At 45.7% G+C, this 21,896-nt stretch overlaps 1 protein-coding gene across 6 annotated transcripts in view; it reads left to right on the plus strand.

Moving 5' to 3' along the window:
- The first annotated feature begins 3,072 nt into the window (after nt 1-3,072).
- The window catches only part of SEC16A (SEC16 homolog A, endoplasmic reticulum export factor), a 49,551-nt gene continuing 30,727 nt past the window's right edge, over nt 3,073-21,896 (plus strand). For 4 of the 6 annotated variants that reach the window (XM_075905387.2, XM_075905391.2, XM_075905389.2 and 1 more), the window contains exons 1-3: nt 3,073-3,231; nt 14,243-18,136; nt 20,185-20,330. In XM_075905387.2, the coding sequence (XP_075761502.2) occupies nt 14,321-18,136; nt 20,185-20,330 (3,962 nt within the window). In that variant the 5' untranslated portion in view covers nt 3,073-3,231; nt 14,243-14,320. The remainder of the gene's footprint in view (nt 3,232-14,242; nt 18,137-20,184; nt 20,331-21,896) is intronic. The other 2 variants (XM_075905393.2, XM_075905388.2) reach the window with 2 other exon arrangements.

Consider the following 21,896-nt stretch of genomic DNA (forward strand, 5'->3'; position numbering starts at 1 on the left):
TGGGGTGCAGGCTCTGGTCTAGGATTAAGAGATTTGGCGTGTGAGAGGGGCTCTGAGCTGAGCTTGGGACAGGCAGTCGGGGTACCGGTGGGGTTCTAGGAGCAGGTTCTGGGAGGGTGTTTGGATGCAGGGGTGCTTGGGGCTCAGGAAAGGGCTTAGGGGCAGAAGGGGGTTCATGGCTGGGGTAGGGTTTCGGGGTGTGGGCTCCAACTGGACACTGCTTACCTCAGGTGGCTCCTGGGTGGAGGTGCAGTGGGGCTAACACGGCTCACCCCTGTCCTGGCCCAGCACCACTCTCCAATGTGGCCAGCAAACTCCCTCCCAAGTCCTGTCGTGCCCTCTCTCTGCTCTATGGAGCTAGGATAGAGAATGGGGTGGGGGCACCTTGATATCAGCACCCCTCCTCCCCCTGCCCTGCCCTGCCCTGCCCTGCCCAGCAAGGAGGAGGCTCCTAGGGGTAGAGGGAAGCAGCTCCGAGGCAAAGGGCCGAAGATGCGCAGCAGTGGGGGGAAGGGCACCTGAAGTGCAGGCGCTTGATAGCGTCTTGGCCAGACCAGTCAGGATGGCTCGTCAGCAGGGCAGTTAGCCGATCAGAGGAAGCCCAGACGATTGGAGTACAGAACTGCCTCTGCCCCCGCGCTCTGCAGGCCGCCCCACGAGGGTCGCCAGGTGTCCGGTTTTGAACCGGTCAGTCCGGTATTTGAGCTTTCTGTCCGGGAAACAAATGAGAAAATAGTGGAGATAGAAATGTCGGGTGTTTTCTAATTCTGTAAGGGTATGTCTACACTACCCTCCTAGTTCGAGCTAGCGGGGTAATGTATGCATACCGAACTTGCCAATGAAGCCCGGGATTTGAATTTCCCGGGCTTCATTAGCATAAAGCCGGCGCCGCCATTTTTAAAAGCCGACTAGTGCGAACCCCGTGCCGCGCGGCTACACGCGGCACGGGCTAGATAGTTCGAACTAGCTAGCCATTCCTAACTATCTGTACACCTCGTTCCACTTTGAAGTAGGAATAAGATCCTCCGGAAAAGGGCTTTTTTTCCGGAGGATCGGGGCCAGTGTAGACGCTCTTTTCCGGCTTTTCTAAAAGCCGGAAAAAAGCGGCGGACATCTTTATTTAAATGCCGCGGGGGATATTTAAATTCCCCGCGGATTTCCCTATTACGACCTGTGAAATTAGCATGCCCCTTTCGGAAAAGGGGCCAGTGTAGACGTAGCCGTGAGGTATGGAATCACAGAAATCTAGGTGATTTCCCAGATAATGTTCTGCGCACCCTCCAGGGTTAAACAGTGCACGTGGCCACTTGGGTTATGTCTACACAGCAGTGTTATTTAAGAATAACTGATGTCACTAGTAAATAAGAAAGAGCGTGTCTACACGACAAGCCTTTATTTCAAAATAATGTCTTTAGGAAAAACTATTTCACTAGGAGGGTGGTGAAGCACTGTAATAAGTTACCTAGGGAAATAGTGGAGTCTCCATCCCTAGAGGTTTTTAAGTCTCGGCTTGACAAAGTCCTGGCTGGGTTGATTTAGTTGGAATTGGTCCTGCCTAGAGCAGGGGGCTGGACTTGATGACCTTCTGAGGTCTCTTCCAGTTCTATGATTCTATGATATGATTCTATGATATGATAGAAGATTTCTTACTCTGACTCGCGGTAACCCTCATTTCACGAGGAGAAAGGAGTGTTCTTCCTTGGACTTCCTGCAATGTAGACAGCGCCTAAAGCTGAGTTGATGTAGCTGAAGTTGCACCGCTTAATTCGACTTTAGCCCTGCTGTGTAGATGTGCCCTTGGAGGGCATGGTCACGCTGCGTCCCTTGGGCAGTGCTTCCTGTAGTGCCTAATTTCCACGACTTCCCCCAGCTGTGCCTGGTGACACCTTGGGGAGATCAGGGAAGTTCTGCAGATCAGGGTTCTGGTCACACAGGTGTAACCCACACACCTACTGGATATGATTCACTGTCCCATGTACTGGCACTGAGACCACTTACAGAGAGAGAATGAGTTTGCTCTCCACAGGGGTGGGCAATAAAATGGCAGCCCAGCGGGCTCTGCCGCTATGTTTATTTGCGCCTCCACAGGTGTTGGGTAATCACAGCTCTTGCTGGGTGCGAATTGCCGTTGGTGGCCAATGGGAGCGGCACGGACCAGGACACCGTTTGCCCCACTTGCATTGGCCATCAATGGCGATTCTGATCCTCCAATACCTGTGGAGGTGCAGGCAAACATAGCGGCAGCGGCCCACCAGGGTCTAACCCTGTGGATCGGATCTGGCTTATGGGGTGTCATTTCTCTATCATGCTCTACAGCCTTAGCTCAGAGCAAGCTGCTGTTATAGTTTAAGCTGCAGAAGCTCCTGCACTAAGCTGCAGAGATCCCAGGTTCGGTTCTGCCCTTTGGTGTTATGTTTACAGTTTAGTCCGTGCTCGCCTCTGCCCAGCTAGCATTGCAGCCAGACATCTTTGTCCCAGGCAGCACCTGGGCTGTCAGTACAGGGGCTGACAGCGCTCCCAGGACTGCAGGCTTTTGCATGGGCCTGAAGGGAGGACCCCTGAGCCCGTGCAGTGCAGGGGATACTGGGGAGGCGGGCACCCGCTCCCCAGCATCTGCCCCAAAGGCTGTGTTTCATAATGCATTGCCAGTCCAATGCAAGTGAGCAGGCCAGATGCAATGGCAGGGATCCTAGTGCCCCAAGGAGGTAGGGTCTGGGTGGGCAGGCCTGACATACTGCACAGCCCAGCCGGGAATAACAGTTGAATTTTGCTCAGTCTGGCCAGAGCTTCCCCGAAAGCTCCCTGCCGGGGGCTCGAACCTGCCAACCTCAAGTCTCCAGAAGCCCTATTGGTTAGCGTTCCCCACCAATGCGCATGCTCGCACCCCTGCCCGTCTTGGGCTGACGGCCGCTCGTGAGAGCCGAATCCTAAAGGGATGGTTAGGTTTTCTGTCCGCCGACGCAGCTGAGTTTACCCCCCCCCCCAGCCGACGATCCCTTTAAGCGCCTCAACGAAGAGCGGAAATGAATGACATGTGTGCGGCGTCGGAGCCTACGTGTTTGCGTCACCGCGTGCGGAGCGTGACACGTCGGCGGCGGTGGCCATTGGAGCCGGATATTCCAAGATGGTGGCGATTGTTGCTGCTGCGGCTCCTGTGAGGGGGGGAGGCGCCTGCTGCTGACCGGGCCTCGCCTGCTGCGCGCGCCCCAGGGGCCCGCCGGGACCCGCCAGGTGAGCGGCGCTTGGGCGGGCACCGGTTGGGGAAGCTCTTGGGGGGGAGGGACAGAGAACGGGGGGGGCGAGGGAAGCTGGGGGGACAGAGAGCGGGGGGCGAGGGAAGCTGGGGGGACAGAGAGCGGGGGGCGAGGGAAGCTGGGGGGGACAGAGAGCGGGGGGCGAGAGGGAAGCTGGGGGGGACAGAGAGCGGGGGGCGAGAGGGAAGCTGGGGGGGACAGAGAGCGGGGGGCGAGGGAAGCTGGGGGGGACAGAGAGCGGGGGGCGAGGGAAGCTGGGGGGACAGAGAGCGGGGGGCGAGGGAAGCTGGGGGGGACAGAGAGCGGGGGGAGAGGGAAGCTGGGGGGGACAGAGAGCGGGGGGAGAGGGAAGCTGGGGGGACAGAGAGTGGGGGGGCGAGGGAAGCTGGGGGGGACAGAGAGCGGGGGGCGAGGGAAGCTGGGGGGACAGAGAGCGGGGGGCGAGGGAAGCTGGGGGGACAGAGAGCGGGGGGGCGAGAGGGAAGCTGGGGGGGACAGAGAGCGGGGGGCGAGAGGGAAGCTGGGGGGGACAGAGAGCGGGGGGGCGAGAGGGAAGCTGGGGGGGACAGAGAGCGGGGGGGCGAGAGGGAAGCTGGGGGGGACAGAGAGCGGGGGGCGAGAGGGAAGCTGGGGGGACAGAGAGCGGGGGGCGAGAGGGAAGCTGGGGGGGACAGAGAGCGGGGGGGCGAGGGAAGCTGGGGGGGACAGAGCGGGGGGGGCGAGGGAAGCTGGGGGGACAGAGAGCGGGGGGGGCGAGGGAAGCTGGGGGGGACAGAGAGCGGGGGGCGAGGGAAGCTGGGGGGACAGAGAGCGGGGGGCGAGGGAAGCTGGGGGGACAGAACAGGGGGGCGAGGGAAGCTGGGGGGGACAGAGAGTGGGGGGAGAGGGAAGCTGGGGGGAGGGGCAGAGAGGGGGGGGCGAGGGAAGCTGGGGGGAGGGGCAGAGAGGGGGGGGCGAGGGAAGCTGGGGGGAGGGGCAGAGAGCGGGGGGCGAGGGAAACTTGGGGGAGGGACAGAGAGCAAGGGGGCGAGGGAAGCTCTGGGGTGGAGAGGAAGTGAAGGTGCGTAGTAGAGTCTAGGTGTGGTTTAGGGGGCCATGGAAAATGGAAGCAGCTTTGGTCTAGGAGATGTAGGGCCATGAAGTGAGGACATTGGGGTTTTAAGGGTGCCGCCTGACTTGTTGAGGCCTCTGGCGTTAAGAGATGCAGATGTTGCATGGGAGAAGTCTGGAAGTAATTTGTTTAGCTATCTTGAGGGGGGCGTATTCTTGGGAATGTGGGTACAGGGGTGCTGGGCTGTGGGTGTAAAATGTGGAGGCAACACCTCACATTGAGAGACAGGAATGCTTTGTGGGTAAGGTGCTACTTTAGGAGACCTTGGGAAAATCACTTAGATGCTCTGCCTCAGTTCTCTACCTGTAAAATAGAGATCTGAGCACTTCCCTATCAAGCAGGGATTTATATGTAAAGATGTTAAAATACCTTTAATTTTCAGCAGTTACACATTTACACGCAAAGCGGCTACCTAGGAGTCTGTGCTGAGAGCCAACTTTTAAGCCAGCTCTCTGCGAGTGCCAGCTCTCGCTTGCTCTCCATCAGCACGCTGCTGCATCTGATACAGATGCAGCAACACAGAGAGAGGAAGGGAAGACAACTCCACAGGAGTCGGAATCTGTGAGGAAACGTTACATGCTGGCAACGTGTGTACCGTTTTCTGCCTGCCTCTTTCCCTCCGGTGCTGCAGCCTCTATATCAGCAGTGGCTGGTGGGGCTTGCTTGTAACCATGCATGTTAACCAATAAGCTCAAGCCATTGATTAACCATGTAAATGCTTACACTTTCACATCCTTAGCTAAAGGTTAAATAAGTTAAAGATTGCAAGGCACTTTGGCTACGTCTAGACTACATGCCTCTGGCGACAGAGGCATGTAGATGAGGCTACCAGGCATAGGAAAATGAAGCGGCGATTTAAATAATCGCCGCTTCATTTAAATTTACATGGCTGCCGTGCTGAGCCGATCAGCTGTTTGTCAGCTCAGCGCGGTAGTCTGGGATGAGGTTTACCTGGGTGGTCGACAAATGCCTTTGATGTCGACACCTGCGCATCCAGACTACCGCGCTGAGCTGACAAACAGCTGATCGGCTCAGCGCGGCAGCCATGTAAATTTAAATGAAGCGGCGATTATTTAAATCGCCGCTTCATTTTCCTATGCCTGGTAGCCTCATCTACACGCCTCTGTCGCCAGAGGCATGTAGTCTAGACATAGCCTTACTGAGTGATGGGTGTCGAGTCAGTATGCTGTATAGTCATTAGGGGTGGAAGGTCCAGTACAGGGTACTTCAGGGACTGACTGCCTACAATTACTCCAACTTCTCATATATAGTCATATTGGTTCCCATATCATGGTACCCAAACTAGACAATTCTGGTTTTCCTTAGGATGCCTTTGTGTCCTGTAAGCAATAGAAACAGTTGTAGAAAAGGGATTTCTTGGAAATCCTGAAATTGGAATGGGGTCCCTGATATGACATTTCATTATATTGTGACATGGTGAGGCTCAGATGTTACAATGTATAGGTTTATACAGTCAGATGAATTTGCAAAGATGGCAGTTGAAGATTCTGTCCCCCCACCTATTGGATTGTGTTGAGGCAACCCAAGCTCCACAGTAGGTGTTTGTGTGTATAAGTTGCAGGTCTTTCTTGCAGGTAGATGTGGTGAATTAAGGCTATTTTAAAAGTGTCATACAGTGTACATGCCTTTGTTTTTAAGAAGACATGTAAAGTGATCTCTTGAAAATCCGATTCTTCCTTTTTTCAGACTTTTGCACCTTCTTAGCCCTGTGCATAATTGAATAAGAAACTGTGAGTACCAGCTGATAATGGCTAAGTATTGCCTGAAAAAGTTGAGAACCACTGACCTAATTAACTAGTTACTTCCTTTCCAAACTGGTGGAAAGGTTGATGTTGCTGTTGTCCGAGGGCTGCATATTCAGGTCTATGTTCTTGATCCTAGGAGCATCAGAGCGATATTTGCATCTATGTGCAAGCTTGTAGGACGTTTTTAGATTTAATTACTCTTGTAGAATGATGGTGTCCACAATATATTGAATGTCATCCATGCATGTAGAAAGATGAAGTTCCTGTTCTGAACAGCTTATGGTGTATGGTCCAGATCCTGTAATTGGATCCATACAAATACAAGAGTTTGCTCAAACAGATGTGACTGCAGGGTTGTGGCCTAATATGACAGTCAGTAACAAAAAATGTGGCAGACTAATAAGTCATAGAATTGAATTTTTAAAAAAGTTTATGTTTCTAGTTTTGGAGGAAAACTACTTGCAGAATAGGATTCACTTACAGCTTTATCCACTGGTGTCCTTTTGCATGGTATTCTGTGATTATATAAATTCAGTTCACAAACTCTTATCTCTTACTTTTCTTGTGTCCAAAGCATAGCAGAGATTCTGAGGAAACTTTGGATTCCTATCATCTCAGCCAAAACCACAGTTGTCCCTGGATTTTGTTTTGATAGTTAAAATTGATTAATTGGAACTGTTTTGATAAATATTTTATGCATAATTAATTCAGTTTTGACCCAAACACTTCAAACAGAATACTGATTATAGTTATCTAACTATATTTGTGCTGTTCACATATTCCTGTTAACAAATTCTTTAATTACCTTGGTTTGTTCATATTGTAGTGTCATTGTACATGAGTTATGATACACAAAGGATGTTAGGAATGAGGCATACAGGATGGAAAAACTCTATGGAGACCTTTAGTGTTTGCTACTTCATGCTAACATTTGTTACATTTAACTTTAGAAATTTCTGTTTAATCTCTACAGAAAATCCTAACACAAAGAGAAATTTTCCAAATTGATTTTCCAAATTAATGGTCATTTGCTCCATTAAGATCTTTTTCAAAGAATTAAGAAAGCTGTAAACACTGACACCATTTTGGTTTTGATAATATTATAAACTTTTATTTAGATAACCACCTCAAGTACGCTAAACTTCACGAATGTTGCAGATGCTATTCAGTGAGTTGCAATGGTTTCTTATTTGGGTTCAAGTCCTGAGCCATTGCATAAATTTAAACTTCTATTAAGAGTCCACTATTGGCACACAATGAGTTATACATATGAGCCTCCATTTTTATATAAGTATCTTAATGTGAATGGCAGGAAATTTGTGAGCTGGAAAAAAGTTTTTGTATGAGCTATTCAGTATGCTTAAGTAGAGAACTGTTTGTGAATAATGCATGTGTAAGACACACAGGAGTTGATCTTTCTGAAACACTCTTTATGCTATACTTTTTTGAATAAACTGACATAGGGCAATGTAATAGCATTAGTTAATGCAGAACTTGATTTAGAATTAAGTACCATATCTACTAAGACACTAATCAAAATGCAGGCATAAATGTTTTATCCTTTGTGCAAAACACTGAAAGTTAGATCTGGTGGTGAAGTCACAACCTACAGGACATGATTAAATTAACTGAGCACACAAGTTTGTCTCTTTGTAAAGCATGTTGCTAAGAGGCAACAAGAAAGGGGAAAAAGCTACCGTGTGGTTCCTGAAATTGCATTGCAATCTGAGTTTTTTATCAGTTGGCCTCAGGAAATTCAGTCATGTGAGCAGCTTTTAGTAGAATTATTTTTCACACAGAACAATCGATTGTGTAAACCTGCTCCCAAATACTACTTTGAGCAATCACACAATGTTAAGATCTTGAGTTTGACTGTTCTGAAATATATTTGTACCTTTTTTATATATTGCTATGACTTACACCCAAAATTTTGGATTTTAGAGAGATTTTTTTATGGTGTTCTAATAATTTTTTTAAACAGTTCATTTCTCTTCATTTAGGCATTGAAAGCTTTTTTTAGTATAACTAAAGGAATGAATGTAAACAAGGGATGTTAACGTACAGTCATGTAAATGATTAACCGATAAGCCTGGTCTTATCGGTTAATCCAAATGACTATATGCAGCCTCTCCTCCCCCCCGCCCTTGCTGCCTCTTTATCAGAGGTGTATCTACTCTGATACAACCCAATATGGACATTTACTCCAGTGTATGAGTGACTTATTTGATTTAGCTTAAACTTCTACACTTTGAAACAACTGGTAAAACTTCCTGTGTAATCAAGGCCTAGTATTTGTGAATTGGTTTTGGTAATCATTTTTGAGGCTGCCATTTTTATGCAATTATAGATTTTCTGTAGTCACTAGGTAACATTTAGTAGCAACTTTTTAAAAAAAATTTAGTAGGTTATTGTGCATTATCACTTTATGAGATATAGGATGGAAACTCTTCTAAATGGGAACGGTAGTCAGATGAGGTTTGAGATTATGTAGATATACCCACCCTTGTTCTCACTTGAAACAAAAAACCCTCAACCCTTGTTTGTTTAAGTTTTGGAAAAAAAGGTGTTTTTTTTCAAACTTGATATTGTGGGTTAAAACTACCTGCCTACATCATTTTAATAATATGCATGGTTTATGCCTTTAAACTCTTACACTAGGAATGTAAGTGACTAGTTGACTACCTGATACACATATGCTATCAGAGAGAGGCAGCAACGGGGAGGGTGGAGAGCAGGAGCCAGTGCTGAGGGGGAGCTGGCTTAAAAGCTGCTTCCTCCAAACACCATCTCCGCAGGGGAGGCAGAGTCTAGCGGGGGACCAGCATGAGTTGGGAATCAGCTGTCCTGGCTCATGCCTAGTCCCAGGTGCTGCACCTCTAATTTTTAAATGTATTAAGAGCCTGGTAGTTCTTAATACATTTAAAAGGTAGAGCCGCAGCGGGGTTAGCTCCTGTGGCCAGAGCCAACCCTGCTATAACTCTGGAGTTCCCCCCCTTATCGACTAGTTGATGGAAATTCCATTGACTACTTGATTAGCTGATTAAATGCAATTTAAGATCCCTATCTTACACACCTTTTATACTTGCTGTCTGTGATTTATTCACTTTGATCTAGTAAAGGGTACATTCTCCTGGCTTGGGCCTCTAAACTAAGCCTGTGGTTGGTTAGTTATTTATTTATTCTAGGGATGTTAAATTTTGATGAATGAACTAATCGAGTATTCAGTTAGTTGATAAGGGAGAGCGCTTGCTATCCCACTGTGCTATCCCACTGTGCCTTTCCCTTTGAAGAGTACAAGAGCTGCTTGCTTGTACATTTCAAAGGGAGAGGTGTAGCAGCAGGGATGCCTCTGCCTCCTCTGGCCCCTGCGGAGACAGTGTTGGGGGGGGGGGGTTAAGCTTTTAAGCTGGCTTCTCCCCCCCCCCCCCCCCCGCCTTGCTGCCTCTCTCTGATAGAGGCAACAAAGTGGGAGGAGGGTGTGAAGCGACTAGTCGAGTGACTACTTGACTATGCAATAAGTTTATGCTTATTGGATTGTTAACTAGTCACTTACACCCCTAATTTATTCTTGAGGTCCATAAAAAAGAGCAAATAATTAATGAAAAATAGCACCCTATGCTAATGTAGAATTTGCTAATTAGCAGTGATTATGAGAACACTCAAGATATTAGAATTTTGCTGGTTTGTGCATGTTTAAAATACTGTCAAGAACAAAGTCCCTCTGAGAAATGTGGATGTCAACATCTGTATTTTAAAACTGATTTCTCTACTGAACTACATTTTCAAAAAGTTTGTGTAAATTTAAAAAAAAATACACTGGAGATAAACATTTGATTCACAAGAAATTATGGTTTCCACTTGGACTATTGTCTTGGATTTTTGTTTCCACTTTCCCATGTACTAGCATGACAACTAGTACAATGAGAATAAACACTAATAATTTTAGTGCAACAACTTGAAAATGTAATGATAGAAAAATAAATGTGAAAGGAAGTCTGAAACAGATTCTTAGAAGCATGTTCATTTGCAGAGCGTTCAGAATCAGGAACTGCTCACTGACTCGGCCGGTTTTCCTGGTAACATCCTGGTTGGCAGTAGTTGTGCCTTGCTGGAAAGCTTTATCTTAGATATCAATGCAGAGAGAAATGATTGCAATATTTGAAAACTCTTTGAACTGTTAGATGTGTTTTGTAGCAACAAACTTTCTTGACATGGATTAAGCATGCAATTACTGTAATACAAATGATAAATAGAAACAAGTAGATTGTATTGATCAGAAGCCAGAAGTTGCTTGGGGGAATATATAAGAGCTGTGCTGCTCATTGGCTTAATATGCTTTATATTTTTGAAGTTTACTGATTTTTAAAGTTTTCCAAAATAAATGCAGCCAGAGATTGTTTGCCAAGGTTATATTTTGATTAAACCTGAAATCCCAGAGAGAGGTGCATTTAACCCTTTCTTTAGTGGCTTAGCTCCTAAACCAATAACAAACATCTTTCTGTTATAGTTTAACATAAAACGTTTGCTATCAAAAATACCGAAAATGTAAAAGTGGCTTTATTTAGGTTTTAGTTGTCTGATTGCTATTGATTTTCAGAGTCATATTGTTAAAATACTGCACAGCTTTTGATTGCTTTTTATTAAGGACAAACAAAAATATATCCAGTAGGTGACACAATGGTTGTAGATACTTTTTTCTCCATGCTGTGAATGACGTTATTAGACTCTTTCTATTAAATAAACCTATCTTATTATGCAGAAAGTCTCACTGTGTAGTACAGGTCTGGTAATGCTCCAGATCTTGCATTCCTTGTTTTATATTAAGATTTTTAAGTGTACAGTATTATAAATGGCAAAATAAAGGTCTTAACTAATTCATAAAAACTGCTATTGCGCAACCCACTTATTTTATTACTGATTCCATTGAGTTAAAGTTGAGATGGAAAGCTTCCAAAACAGTCCTATTAAAATTAACCAGAGAGCATATTTATTTTAACAAACTTAACAGGAGAATTTAGATTGTATTTAAAGTTAAAAATACTCTGCTTCTGGTAATATCTTCCCCTCTGCCCCATGTCTTGCCATGACAAAAGTGGAATGTGTTGAATAAATGCAGATAACATTGTGTGCTCCCTATATGGATTTCTTTCTGAAAGTAATATGATTTTTCTTTGACCTTATGTCTAAGATGCCAGTCCCATCTTTAAATATAGCTCCAGTGAAAATGCTTTCAAAGGAAGTATGGGCATTTCGTAATATCTTCTAGGGATGTAAGCGAGTAGTCAACTACCCGATAAGCCTAAGTTTATTGGGTAGTCGAGTTGACTACTCAACTGCACGCTCCCCCCACCCCTGCCTCTGTAAAAGCCAGTTCCCTCCCAGCACCATCTCTGTGGTGCTGCCTTCCCCCTCCACACTGCTGCTTCTATCAGAGGCAGCTGGGCGGGGGGGAGGAGAGGCTGTTGCGAAGCAGCCTTTGTGAAACTGCTTCAACAACAGCCCCTGTTCATGGGCAGCCGCAAACAGGGGCTGCTGGACTTGTTGTGAGCTGAGACTTGAGCAAGCCTGGCTCAGTCCCGGCTCGCACTGGTACGGTACTGCTGCGGCTCTTACTACATTTAAAATGAAGAGCTGCAGTGGTCCTGGCTCACGCTGGGCTTGGGACCTACTCCCCGCTGTTCCTCTGCTGTTTTAATGTAGTAGAAGCCAGTCTGCCTGCATGCCTGTCTCCTACTATATTTAAACTGCAGAGCTGCTCCTAGACCAATGCAAGGCGGAAACAGTGCCTTCCCTTATCGACTAATCATGTAGTCGATACAATTTGTATCGACTACACGATTAGTCACTTACTCTCATCTTAACATCCTTAATATCTTCCGCTAGTGCACTGTCGCTTACTGGTGCTGTCAGTGGTGGGATTCCGAGTATAGCTCAGTTGCTGAAATGACTGCACTAGTGCTACCGCAATTGGAGCTGTTAGTATGAAATGTCATAAAAGAACTCCGCATGAGTCAACAGTGTGACACTGTTGCAAAAAAAGCAAACATGATTCTGAGAGGCATTAACAGGAGTGTTGTGAGCAAAACACGAGAAGTCATTCTTCCACTCTACTCTGTGCTGATTAGGCCTCAGTTGGAGTATTGTGTCCAGTTCTGGGTACCTCATTTAAGAAACATGTGGAGACATTGGAGAAGATCCAGAGAAAATCATTTTTGTTGCTCAAAGGTCTAGAAAACATGACCTATGAGGGAAGAGTGAAAGAATTGGGCTTGTTTAGTTTAGAAAAGAGAACACTGAGAAGGGACGTGATAGCAGTTTTCAAGTATCTAAAAGGGTGTTACAAGGAGAAGGGAGAAAAATTGTTCTTCTTGGCCTCTGAGGATAGAACAAGAAGCAATGGGCTTAAACTGCAGCAGGGGAGGTTTAGGTTGGACATTAGGAAAATCTTCCTAACTGTCAGGGTGGTTAAACACTGGAATAAATTGGCCAGAGAGGTTGTGGGATCTCCATCACTGGAGATATTTAAGAGCAGGTTAGACAGACATCTGTCAGGGATGATCTAGACGGTGCTTGGTCCTGTTGTGAGGCAGGGGATAGGACTCGATGACCTTTTGGAGGTCCCTTCCAGTTCTGTGATAAGTGTAAGAGCCAGTTTAAACATTGCCTGGGTCAAAACTGTATTTAAAGCCATTTTCCTGTGGAGATTTTTACATTGTTTTTTAAAATAGTTTGCTTTTATTTGCACTGACTGGCCAAACAGCATTAGATGGAACTTTGTGTATAAATACAACTATAAGTCTGTTATGCTTATAAGAAGCACACAGGGTCTTTCTCAGGGGAAAAGGCAATACGCTGTGTTTATTGAAAATGCAAAATGAAAAGCAGCATATGCATTCATACACACACGCCGGTCCTGCAGATGGTGTAAAGTTACCTGTCCATCGTGGTTCAAGTCAGTCTTGCTGCCGAGACAGGATGGACTGAGTGAGGAGTTGGGGTTCCTCTGGGGTTCCTCTGAGGCTTGGCTTTGCAGGACTGAATCCAGAGTTTAATGGCAAGAACTTTCTTTTTTATACATGTCAGTTCCTATTGGAGTCCATGGGTATAGCAGTGTCATACCACAATCCTTCATTCCTCAACAGTGTTAATCTTAGGTTTTTCCACTGTTATTCTTTGATGGTTGCTAGGTTTTCCATCACTGTCTCTTGTTTGTGTCTCACTCTTGGGGGTCATAGCTTAATGTGTGGAAACAAATATACATTCTGGAAAAACCAGCAAATATTTTATTTAGGCATCCAATGCCTTCAGCAAATCTCTCTATATTTAAAAAAACTTTTCCTGTGGATGATAGAATGACATCATCATGTCACTTTGCATCCCGCAGCCCCTTCCTCCCTTGCCTCCTTGGTGCTCGGCAGCCTGGGTGAAGAGCGCAGGTCCAGTGAGGCCCTGGAGGGCCCTCCTTCCCAGATGGTGGCTGGGGATGAAGAGCATGCAGGGCCTGCAAGCCGCCTCTTCCCCCTCCCGGCTGCCGGGGGAGAAGCTAGGCGCAACCTTGCCCAAGCCCCTCTCCCTGGCAGCTGGGGGGAGGAAAGAGCTAGGGCTGGTTGGTGGGGGAAAGGGCCAGCGAAGGCAAGAGCAGGGGCGGAGGCGGGGGAGAGCCAGGACGACCATGGCCTTGTTCTGGCCCAACCCCCTGTCCGCCTGAGGGAGTGAGCTGAGTCAGCTGCGGTCTTGACCTCAGCCCTCTGGCAGGCCTAGCCCTCTGGCAGCTGGGTCAGCTGCAGCCTTGGCCCAGCCCAACCCTCTGACGGTTGTGAGGGAGCTGGGGTGGCTTGGCCTTGGGGAGGGGGCCCTGGCAGCTGGTGCCAGAGAGCAAGACAGGCCATGGCTTCCGTGCCTCGGCTTGGCCTTTCCCAGCGGCTGGGGGGGAACTGGGGCTACCTACCCCCAGAGATGAGGGTTGGCAAGTGTAGCGAGCAGGGGTACCTCCCCCTAGTTTATTTTCTGAAAACTGTCTTTTGGAACCAAAAACAGAATGAGTTTTTTGTTTAATGCTGAACTTACTTAGTGGAATGTGAAACTAATTTGTCTTATGTTCTTCTCTGCAGCGTGGAAAAAAAGAAAACCTGTTTACAGCATTCATTCGTGGTTCTCCAAACAGCATTTGACCTTGCTAGAAATTTGTCATGCAGCCACCACCACAGACAGTTCCAGCAGGGGCTGGTGGACCGCCTCCTGCAGGAATTTCTCGGAATACGTATTGGCGTAACAGCCCACTTAGTAGACGGGCAAATGCACCAGTCTCAGGAGCAACTGCCCCGGTGCAACCTGTGACAGATCCTTTTGCGTTTGGGAGGCAAACTCCACAAGGTTCCCTGTTAGGTAATCCATCCAAAGGCAATCCACTGGTTCCGCCAGGTCCTACTCCATCAGTGTTTCCTCGTCCAGCTGCTGTGCATTCTTTTCCATCATATGCAGGGGAGAATTCTCATGGACTGCCTACATCTTTACGAACATCCGCATCGCAACCAGGAACAAACTCAAACACATTTTCTAATGTGGTGATTCCTTCATCACCAGCACGTATTATAAATAGCACGGCAGAAATGCATCCAAATGCAGAACATGGACGTTATAATTCTTCAGCACAGTCGCTTTCTAATACAGGAGCAACACCTGAAAATTCTATCAGTGGACATGTGGCAAACAGGCCCCTAAGCAGGCAAGATATTAATAGGGATCCAAGCAACACTAATTCAGTACCTACAGCAGCGCCATTCCTCCCACCACCTCTTCAGCAAACTCCACCTCAGTGGAGATCCAGTCGAGAGAACCTGCAGCCTCAAGTTCACAACTATTGGCCCTATGTTGAGCCACCGTCTCAGAACGCAGTTTATAGTGTTGCTCACTCTTCTGCTGTTACATCCCATCTTCCACCCCAGGCAAATCTGCATCAGAGTCCTGTACATCAACATATTCCACAAAGTTCCATGCAAGCACCTTCGCCCATTGGTCATGAAAAGAATGAAATAAGCAGCTTCCCAGTTGCCAACCACCATGTGAATAGTTTTCAGCCTGAAAATATGTTTAGACAGAATATAGGGATGACTAATCCTTGGCCAGGTCCACCTTACCAAGAACCATTTTACCCACAACCTCTTTTACCAGATTCTGGTTTTGTGAATCCCATCACTCAGGAAAACAACCCCAAAAATCAATCTCAACATTTATCTGAAACACCAAGTGGACAGACATCCACCCATGCAGATTCAGGAACTATCTCCATGTTTTTCAAAGGGGATGAGGCTGAAAATGAAGAAATACTTTCATCAGAAACACATGATCTGTCTGGTAAAGGTAACTTGGATGCTTGTCAGCTCAGTTCAGGACATACGTATCATCAGCCACTGCATCCTCAGCAGGCTGCAGCTAATGTTCTGTCTCAAGCACAGGTTAACATAGGCTCAGCTAATGAGACAGTGCAGAAGGGACCAGATGCCCCATATTCTTCTAAAACTATAAGCAACCAACCTGACACACAGGTCAGTAAAAACTCTATGTATATTAGTGATGACAAAGCAAATGTCAGCAAAGCTCATGGGAATGTTGGGTCACATTATGAAAATGTTGAGAACCTGGAATGCATTCAGAATCAAGAAGTTCTGCCAGGTGAACCACAGAATATTAATCGCTCGTCCCCAAGTCTAGGTTCTGATCTGTACAGATATGGGCCACTGCCAGGGCCGTTGCTTCCAAAGAACACCAATGTGAGCCATACAGGAGGAGGACCAAATCTAGAGGCACCCGACTCATTACCTCATCCTGTCCGATCTGATAGTGTATCCTCAAACTACAGCAACATAAGCCACAGGAGTGTTTCTAGTTCAACAAGACCCCAAGAGCTTGTTGGCACATTTATTCAGCAAGAAAGTGGGAAGCCTGATGAGTCCTCTACCAGTTTCTTTAAGCAAATTGACTCCTCTCCTTTGGGAGGAGATTCAAGTGAGCCACATGTCAGCAAGAATTACCACAGTAATCTGTCCCAGCCTCCAACTCCAAGTCCCCCCAAACCTACAGGAATATTTCAGGCAAGTGCAAATAGTTCTTTTGAACCAGTCCGGTCCCATGGGGTTGGGGTAAAACCTGCAGAGGTTGACCAAGCAAAGATGGTGGTTGAACTAAGAGAGAATCAGTCAAACCAAAAGAATATTAAGATAAATACGGCTGTGCCAGCTGCCTCACCTGGTAATCTTGAACAGCCACCAGATAATCTGGAAACTATTTTCATGCCCCAAGTACATCCATTGCCTCTTACAGTCACTGGGGAACCTGGAAACATGTTGCAGCCTGTTAGTGGACCTGTTATGGAAAACATACAATTGATACCTGAGAAAAGACCCTCCACAAGAGCACAGGGAGCAACTAAAAAATGTGAGAGTCCAGCAACAACTCTCTGGGCTCAAAATGAGTTACCTAACTTTGGGGGCAATGTTCTTCTAGCCCCGGCTGCTCCTGCAGTGTATGTACCTGCCAAACAGACAGTGGAAATTATTCAACCACCGGAAGAAGGGCTGTCCAGTCAGCAGCCAACTAAACCAGAGTCTATTCTTGTGCAGCCATCCCAGCATGGAAATGTATCTTCTGAAAACCTTGAGAATCCTCCCAAAATCGGAGAAGAGGAGACACTTCAGTCCCAGGCAAGTTCCGGTTATGCAAGTTTGTTGTCTTCTCCACCCACGGAGTCTCTGCAAAATCAGCCTATCTTGATTGCCCAACCCAATCAGAGTTATAATTTGGCTCAGCCAATTAATTTTTCTATTTCTTTGTGTAATCAGGTAGCCAGGAATGAAAATAATCTTTCACTGAAAGATCCTGGAGTTGAAGATAAATCTGTAACAGGACTACAAACTCCACATGCTGGCGGAATCCTCTCTGGGGAAAGTATACCATTGTCTATGATGCAGGTTGGATCTTTAGTTAATACACCTCAATCTTCTAATCCGTCACATTCTAATTTATTACAAAGCCCTGTTCATTCTTCTGAAATCACCTCAAATCCGTCCACAAACTTGCTGATGCAACCTCCATCTCAGACTCCACTTAATTTGGCTCCAGAAGCTCAAAGAAATGCTAGTTCAGAAGGTTGCCAGCCTGAATTTACCAGTATGCCTGGCTCTAACTCAACTGTTCCTCCTGGGACAAACATCCCCAGTGGAAATGCAAATGTGGTGTTAGTCCCACCAGTGAATACCATGGTGCCTAATAATAATTCTACAAATGATTCATACAGTCATGTAGAAGCTTCTGGAGCACTTGATTTTACAGTAACACGGACACTGGAGAAGAGCAAAACCAGTAATTCTGTACAGATGCATAATCCATTACTTTCTTGTGGTCCGGTGTTTCCTCAGCAACCAGTCAATCATGCCAGCTCCATGGGGCCAGATGCACATGACAAACAACATTTCTATCAACAGGTAACAAAAGATGTGCAGCTTCAGGCTCCTTCAGACAGAGCCCCACAGGGAGCATTGCTTTCTCAGCAACAAAAGCAGACTGCTCAAACACCACAAATAGTACCTAGTGGGCAGTCCTCGATTCCTTCAAATTATCAGATGGCTTCAGAAATTAAACCTACTCAAGCACCACAGCGACAAGAGAATCAGGTGCCAATTAATAGGTATTATCCAGCGGGTCCGCCGGAGGGTAGTTCAACACAGCCACCCACAAGCTGCAGTCAAATAAGCCCTGATAAACAATCATTTTCTGCTCAGTCACTGAGTGCTCCAACTTCATCAGCATCTGTTACCAGTAGTCAGCCAGCAATGCCAACCATGCAGCAAGAGCAGAATCCACCACCACCTCAGACGCCTCAGGATGCCTTTGGGCCAACACAAAACCCTTACTACTATTACAGGCATCCTTATGATGCTTATCAGGCTCCATATCCACAGCCGTATCCTCCCGTGGATCCTAGAACAGCAGCTCAACTTTATTACCAGGTAGAGCCAGAACTTTTTTCTTCTCTTTCCTAATTGTATTGATGTATTTGGTAGCTTTTTTTCGTCTTTGAATCATAACAAAGTGTTTGAAGAGATTAATAGTATAGCATTTATCTTGAAAGATTCACTTTCTATTTTACTGTAGACTAAACATGATGCAAGAACTCATCCAAAACTAGGTAATGGGAGAGCCTGTGGAAGGACTTTTTGGGAACATTTTCATTACTAACTGGCAGCTTTAAAGCTAACAAACATGATTCATATCTGATGTTAGAAATAGGGATGTGAAGGACTAGTCGACTATCCGATAAGCAAATGCTTATCGGGTAGTCAACATCCTAGTCCAGTGTTTCTCAACCAGTGGTACGAAAACCCTTAGGGGTATTCAAGAGGAGTCTGTGAGGTACGTCAACCTAACTGAAATTTGGAGAAAATGGAATTTTTGTTTTAAGTTTTACAGCGTTTTATTATTTTTGAAATTTTTGGGTGTAAAAATTTCAAAAATAATATCACCCACATGGCTACGATTAAGTTGTTTAAACAAATCTGTTGCAACAGTAGAAAAAAAATGTCTGAAAATTGTAGGCACTGGGAGTATTTTTTTTTAAAAAAGGGTGGGAGTACTTTATAAAAAAAAAAAAGGGTTGAGAAACACTGTTGTAGTCGACTAGTCGCTTTCCCTCCTCCCCCCACTGCCTCTATCAGAAAGAGGCAGGGGGAGAGGAAGGGGTACTTCAAAGCGGCAGTGCCACATGAAGCCCAGGGCCAAACTCCAGGCGCCATGTGGCGCTACCACTTTGAAACGCTGCATGCACCCCGTGGCCAGCTGGGATGTCCCAAGGCTCCACATGGCTTTTCAAAGCAGCAGCGCCATGTGGAGCCCGGGATCAGCTGGGGACTCCCCCGCTGACCGGGAGGTCCGTGCGGCACTGTCTCTTTGAAACACAGTGTGGAACCTGGCATCAGCTGGAGTCCTCAGCTGATCCTGGGCTCCACACGGCACTTTTGCCCTATCAATCGACTAGCCAATGCACAATGCATCAATTATTCGATTAGTCAATTAGTAGATATTTAACATCCTTAGAAAGCAGAATCGAAATCCATAGAAAAATAAATTTACAATCAGGAGTGTGAAAACCCAGACCGAATTGAAAATAATGGGTAATGAGGTTCTTAGAGTTTAAATTAGAAGCAGATTTAAGATAGGAAATGGGCATTTACTATTAATTTCTAATACAGGTTGAACCTCTCTAAACTGGGACTCTCTGGTCTGGCAACATCTGTGGTCCAGCAAGACCATGGATGTTCCAGGATCAGCAAGTCCTAGTAAGAGGATTGGCAGCCGGGAGCACTGCAGACTATCAGGGCAGTGGGTTGCTAGTAGTGGGGCTGCCCAACAGTACCAAGAGGCCTGATAGGATAGCAGGGCCGGTGGCAAGTGAGGAGCCAGCTGGGAGGCCGGTGGCCAGGCCAGTGCTGGGAAGTTTGGCGGCAAGGAAGCCAGAAATGACTTCCCCTGGTCCGGCAAAATCCCTCATCTGGGTCCGGTCAGGTCCCAAGTGTGCTGGACCAGGGAGGCCAAACCTGAAGTGACAGTGACTCCTATCTGACCACTGTTGTATTGGCCTGTGTGGGGAAAAAGGTTTCAACCTTGTCCTGGTGAGTTGGGTGTCCAAATCATAAAAATGGTGTAACTCCCATGTGGGACTATTGACAATTTCAGAAGTATTTTCTTAAATCTGGTTTTAAGGCAACGGTGTAGCCTTCTATACCCTTTGTGGCAAGATAATATCCTTCAATATCCAGGACTGCCAATGCAACAACTCTTGTGGGTGCTAATTTCAATTTTAAACTTTTAAGGTGGGGGAGGGGAAAGAAAGAAAATTGAGTTTTTAGAAAAGGGATAGCCATAGCGGGGAAAGGAGAGGGAGGAGGAGGGTGTGTGTGTGTGTGTGTGTGTGTGTGGAGGTGGTTGTTTTTTATTTCTTGTCAGATTTTCAAACAGTTTAACTAATAGGTTTTTATATATATAATCTAATCTTCTTGAGGAGGACGTCTATGGACAATACGGCCCCCGCTACCCACCCTATGATAGAAGCAATCCTGCCTATGTGGAGCCTGGTGGTTATCGATATGGTGAGCCTGAGCGTCCTAGTTCCAGAGCTAGTCAGTGCTCTGACAGACCTCCTTCTAGGTATGTAATTTTGGAACTCTGCAAAGGTTTAGCGTGTTCTGATGTATTACATTTAATTATTCATAATGAATTTTTGTCTTGTGCAATATGAGAGCTAGATGGTGTGAAATGAGTGTCAGTATTGACGAAGTTCAAATTACACATGTTATTACAGATATAATCTATTACATTCTATTAAACACATAATCCCAAAGTAAGAATTGCATATTGTTGCTTTTTAAATGTGAGGGGACACTATGCCATGTTTAAAATTACAGTGATATGATCGTAGTCGTCTCCTTCATGCCCATTTGTAGGCTGCCATTACAGGTTTTTTTCCCCTCAAAGGGGGCTCAATAAGAGAATCACTACTGATGATATCTATTTTCCAAAGCTGTCCACTGAGAGAGTAACGCAGGTTGCAGCCTCCCAGAGTTTAACGGTAACTCTTACGCACAGCTTTGTAAGAGGTAAATTCTTCAATCCTGTTAAGAAATTACATTTTTGCATGTACCTCCTGGGATTTGCTTTTGAAAACATTCCAGTATAGGTTGCCTACTGAGAGAGAGATTTTTGTTTTCAAATGGGAGAGAGGGTGGGAGTCAGATGAGAGAATCCGCAGTTCTGCATCAGCTCAACTTTTTAGTGATGACTTTCACGATGGCAATAAGCTCTATCCAATTAACTAATAAAGTAGCATAGAGTTATAGGAAGAAATGTGGCAAAACAAGCTTGAAGAAAGGAATGCATTGAAATTACCGTGGTCAATCAGAAGGAGCCAGTTACCGTTTTTGAGAGTAACTAGCTTATAATGAATGTTACATGAGTGATTTGTAGGCTTTTTCATTCATCACAAGATGTTGCTGTAGCAATGACATGTAGTTAAGAAGTCAGTAGGCTCTGAGAGAATGGATCATCCACTAGAAATTACGAACCCCCGGGCAGTTACCATCAGCTATAGTTTTCAGATACAAATCTGCCATGGAAACTCTTTCATATCTTATGTATTGACAGCCTCTAAAAGTAATGGTACTGCTCCTTAAACCCATAACCTGTTCAAGCAGCTGGAATAGTTTTGTGCACATTTGAACCTCCAAAAACACAGTGAGAATTTGTAACAAGATAAATTAATGGGATTGCACTATCTTCATAGCATTGTTCTTAGTGCATCACTGTTACACATAGTATTTCAGAGCCTTGAAGTATTATTCTTACCTACTTGCTGTAAATTTTTTTTTTGAAGAGACACACAAAATTTAGTCTCCATTATAATAGATTTTTTGTTTGGATTTATAAATATTCCTGACAGTTTATTCAGTAACACAGCTTTTTTGTCCCTTCTATTAAATGTTTTTAATGCTTTTATAAAGTTCATATCTACTCTTAAGACTAAGCAAAATGGAGTTATTTTTTTTAGTCAAAACCCTACCCAAACTAACAAAATTCTATTAAAAAAAAATCAGTGTTTTATTGTGCAGTCTTATTAACTTAACTCTTGGCCCTGGCTCTCAGTGGTGGGTTAAGATTTTTAAAAGATCTAAATGGGAATTGGTTGCACCTGTTACGCTGGTTGCACCTTTCACGATC

Source organism: Pelodiscus sinensis, chromosome 23, assembly GCF_052426305.1.
Source record: "Pelodiscus sinensis isolate ZL-2025 chromosome 23, ASM5242630v1, whole genome shotgun sequence".
Classification (NCBI taxonomy): Eukaryota; Metazoa; Chordata; order Testudines; family Trionychidae; genus Pelodiscus; species Pelodiscus sinensis.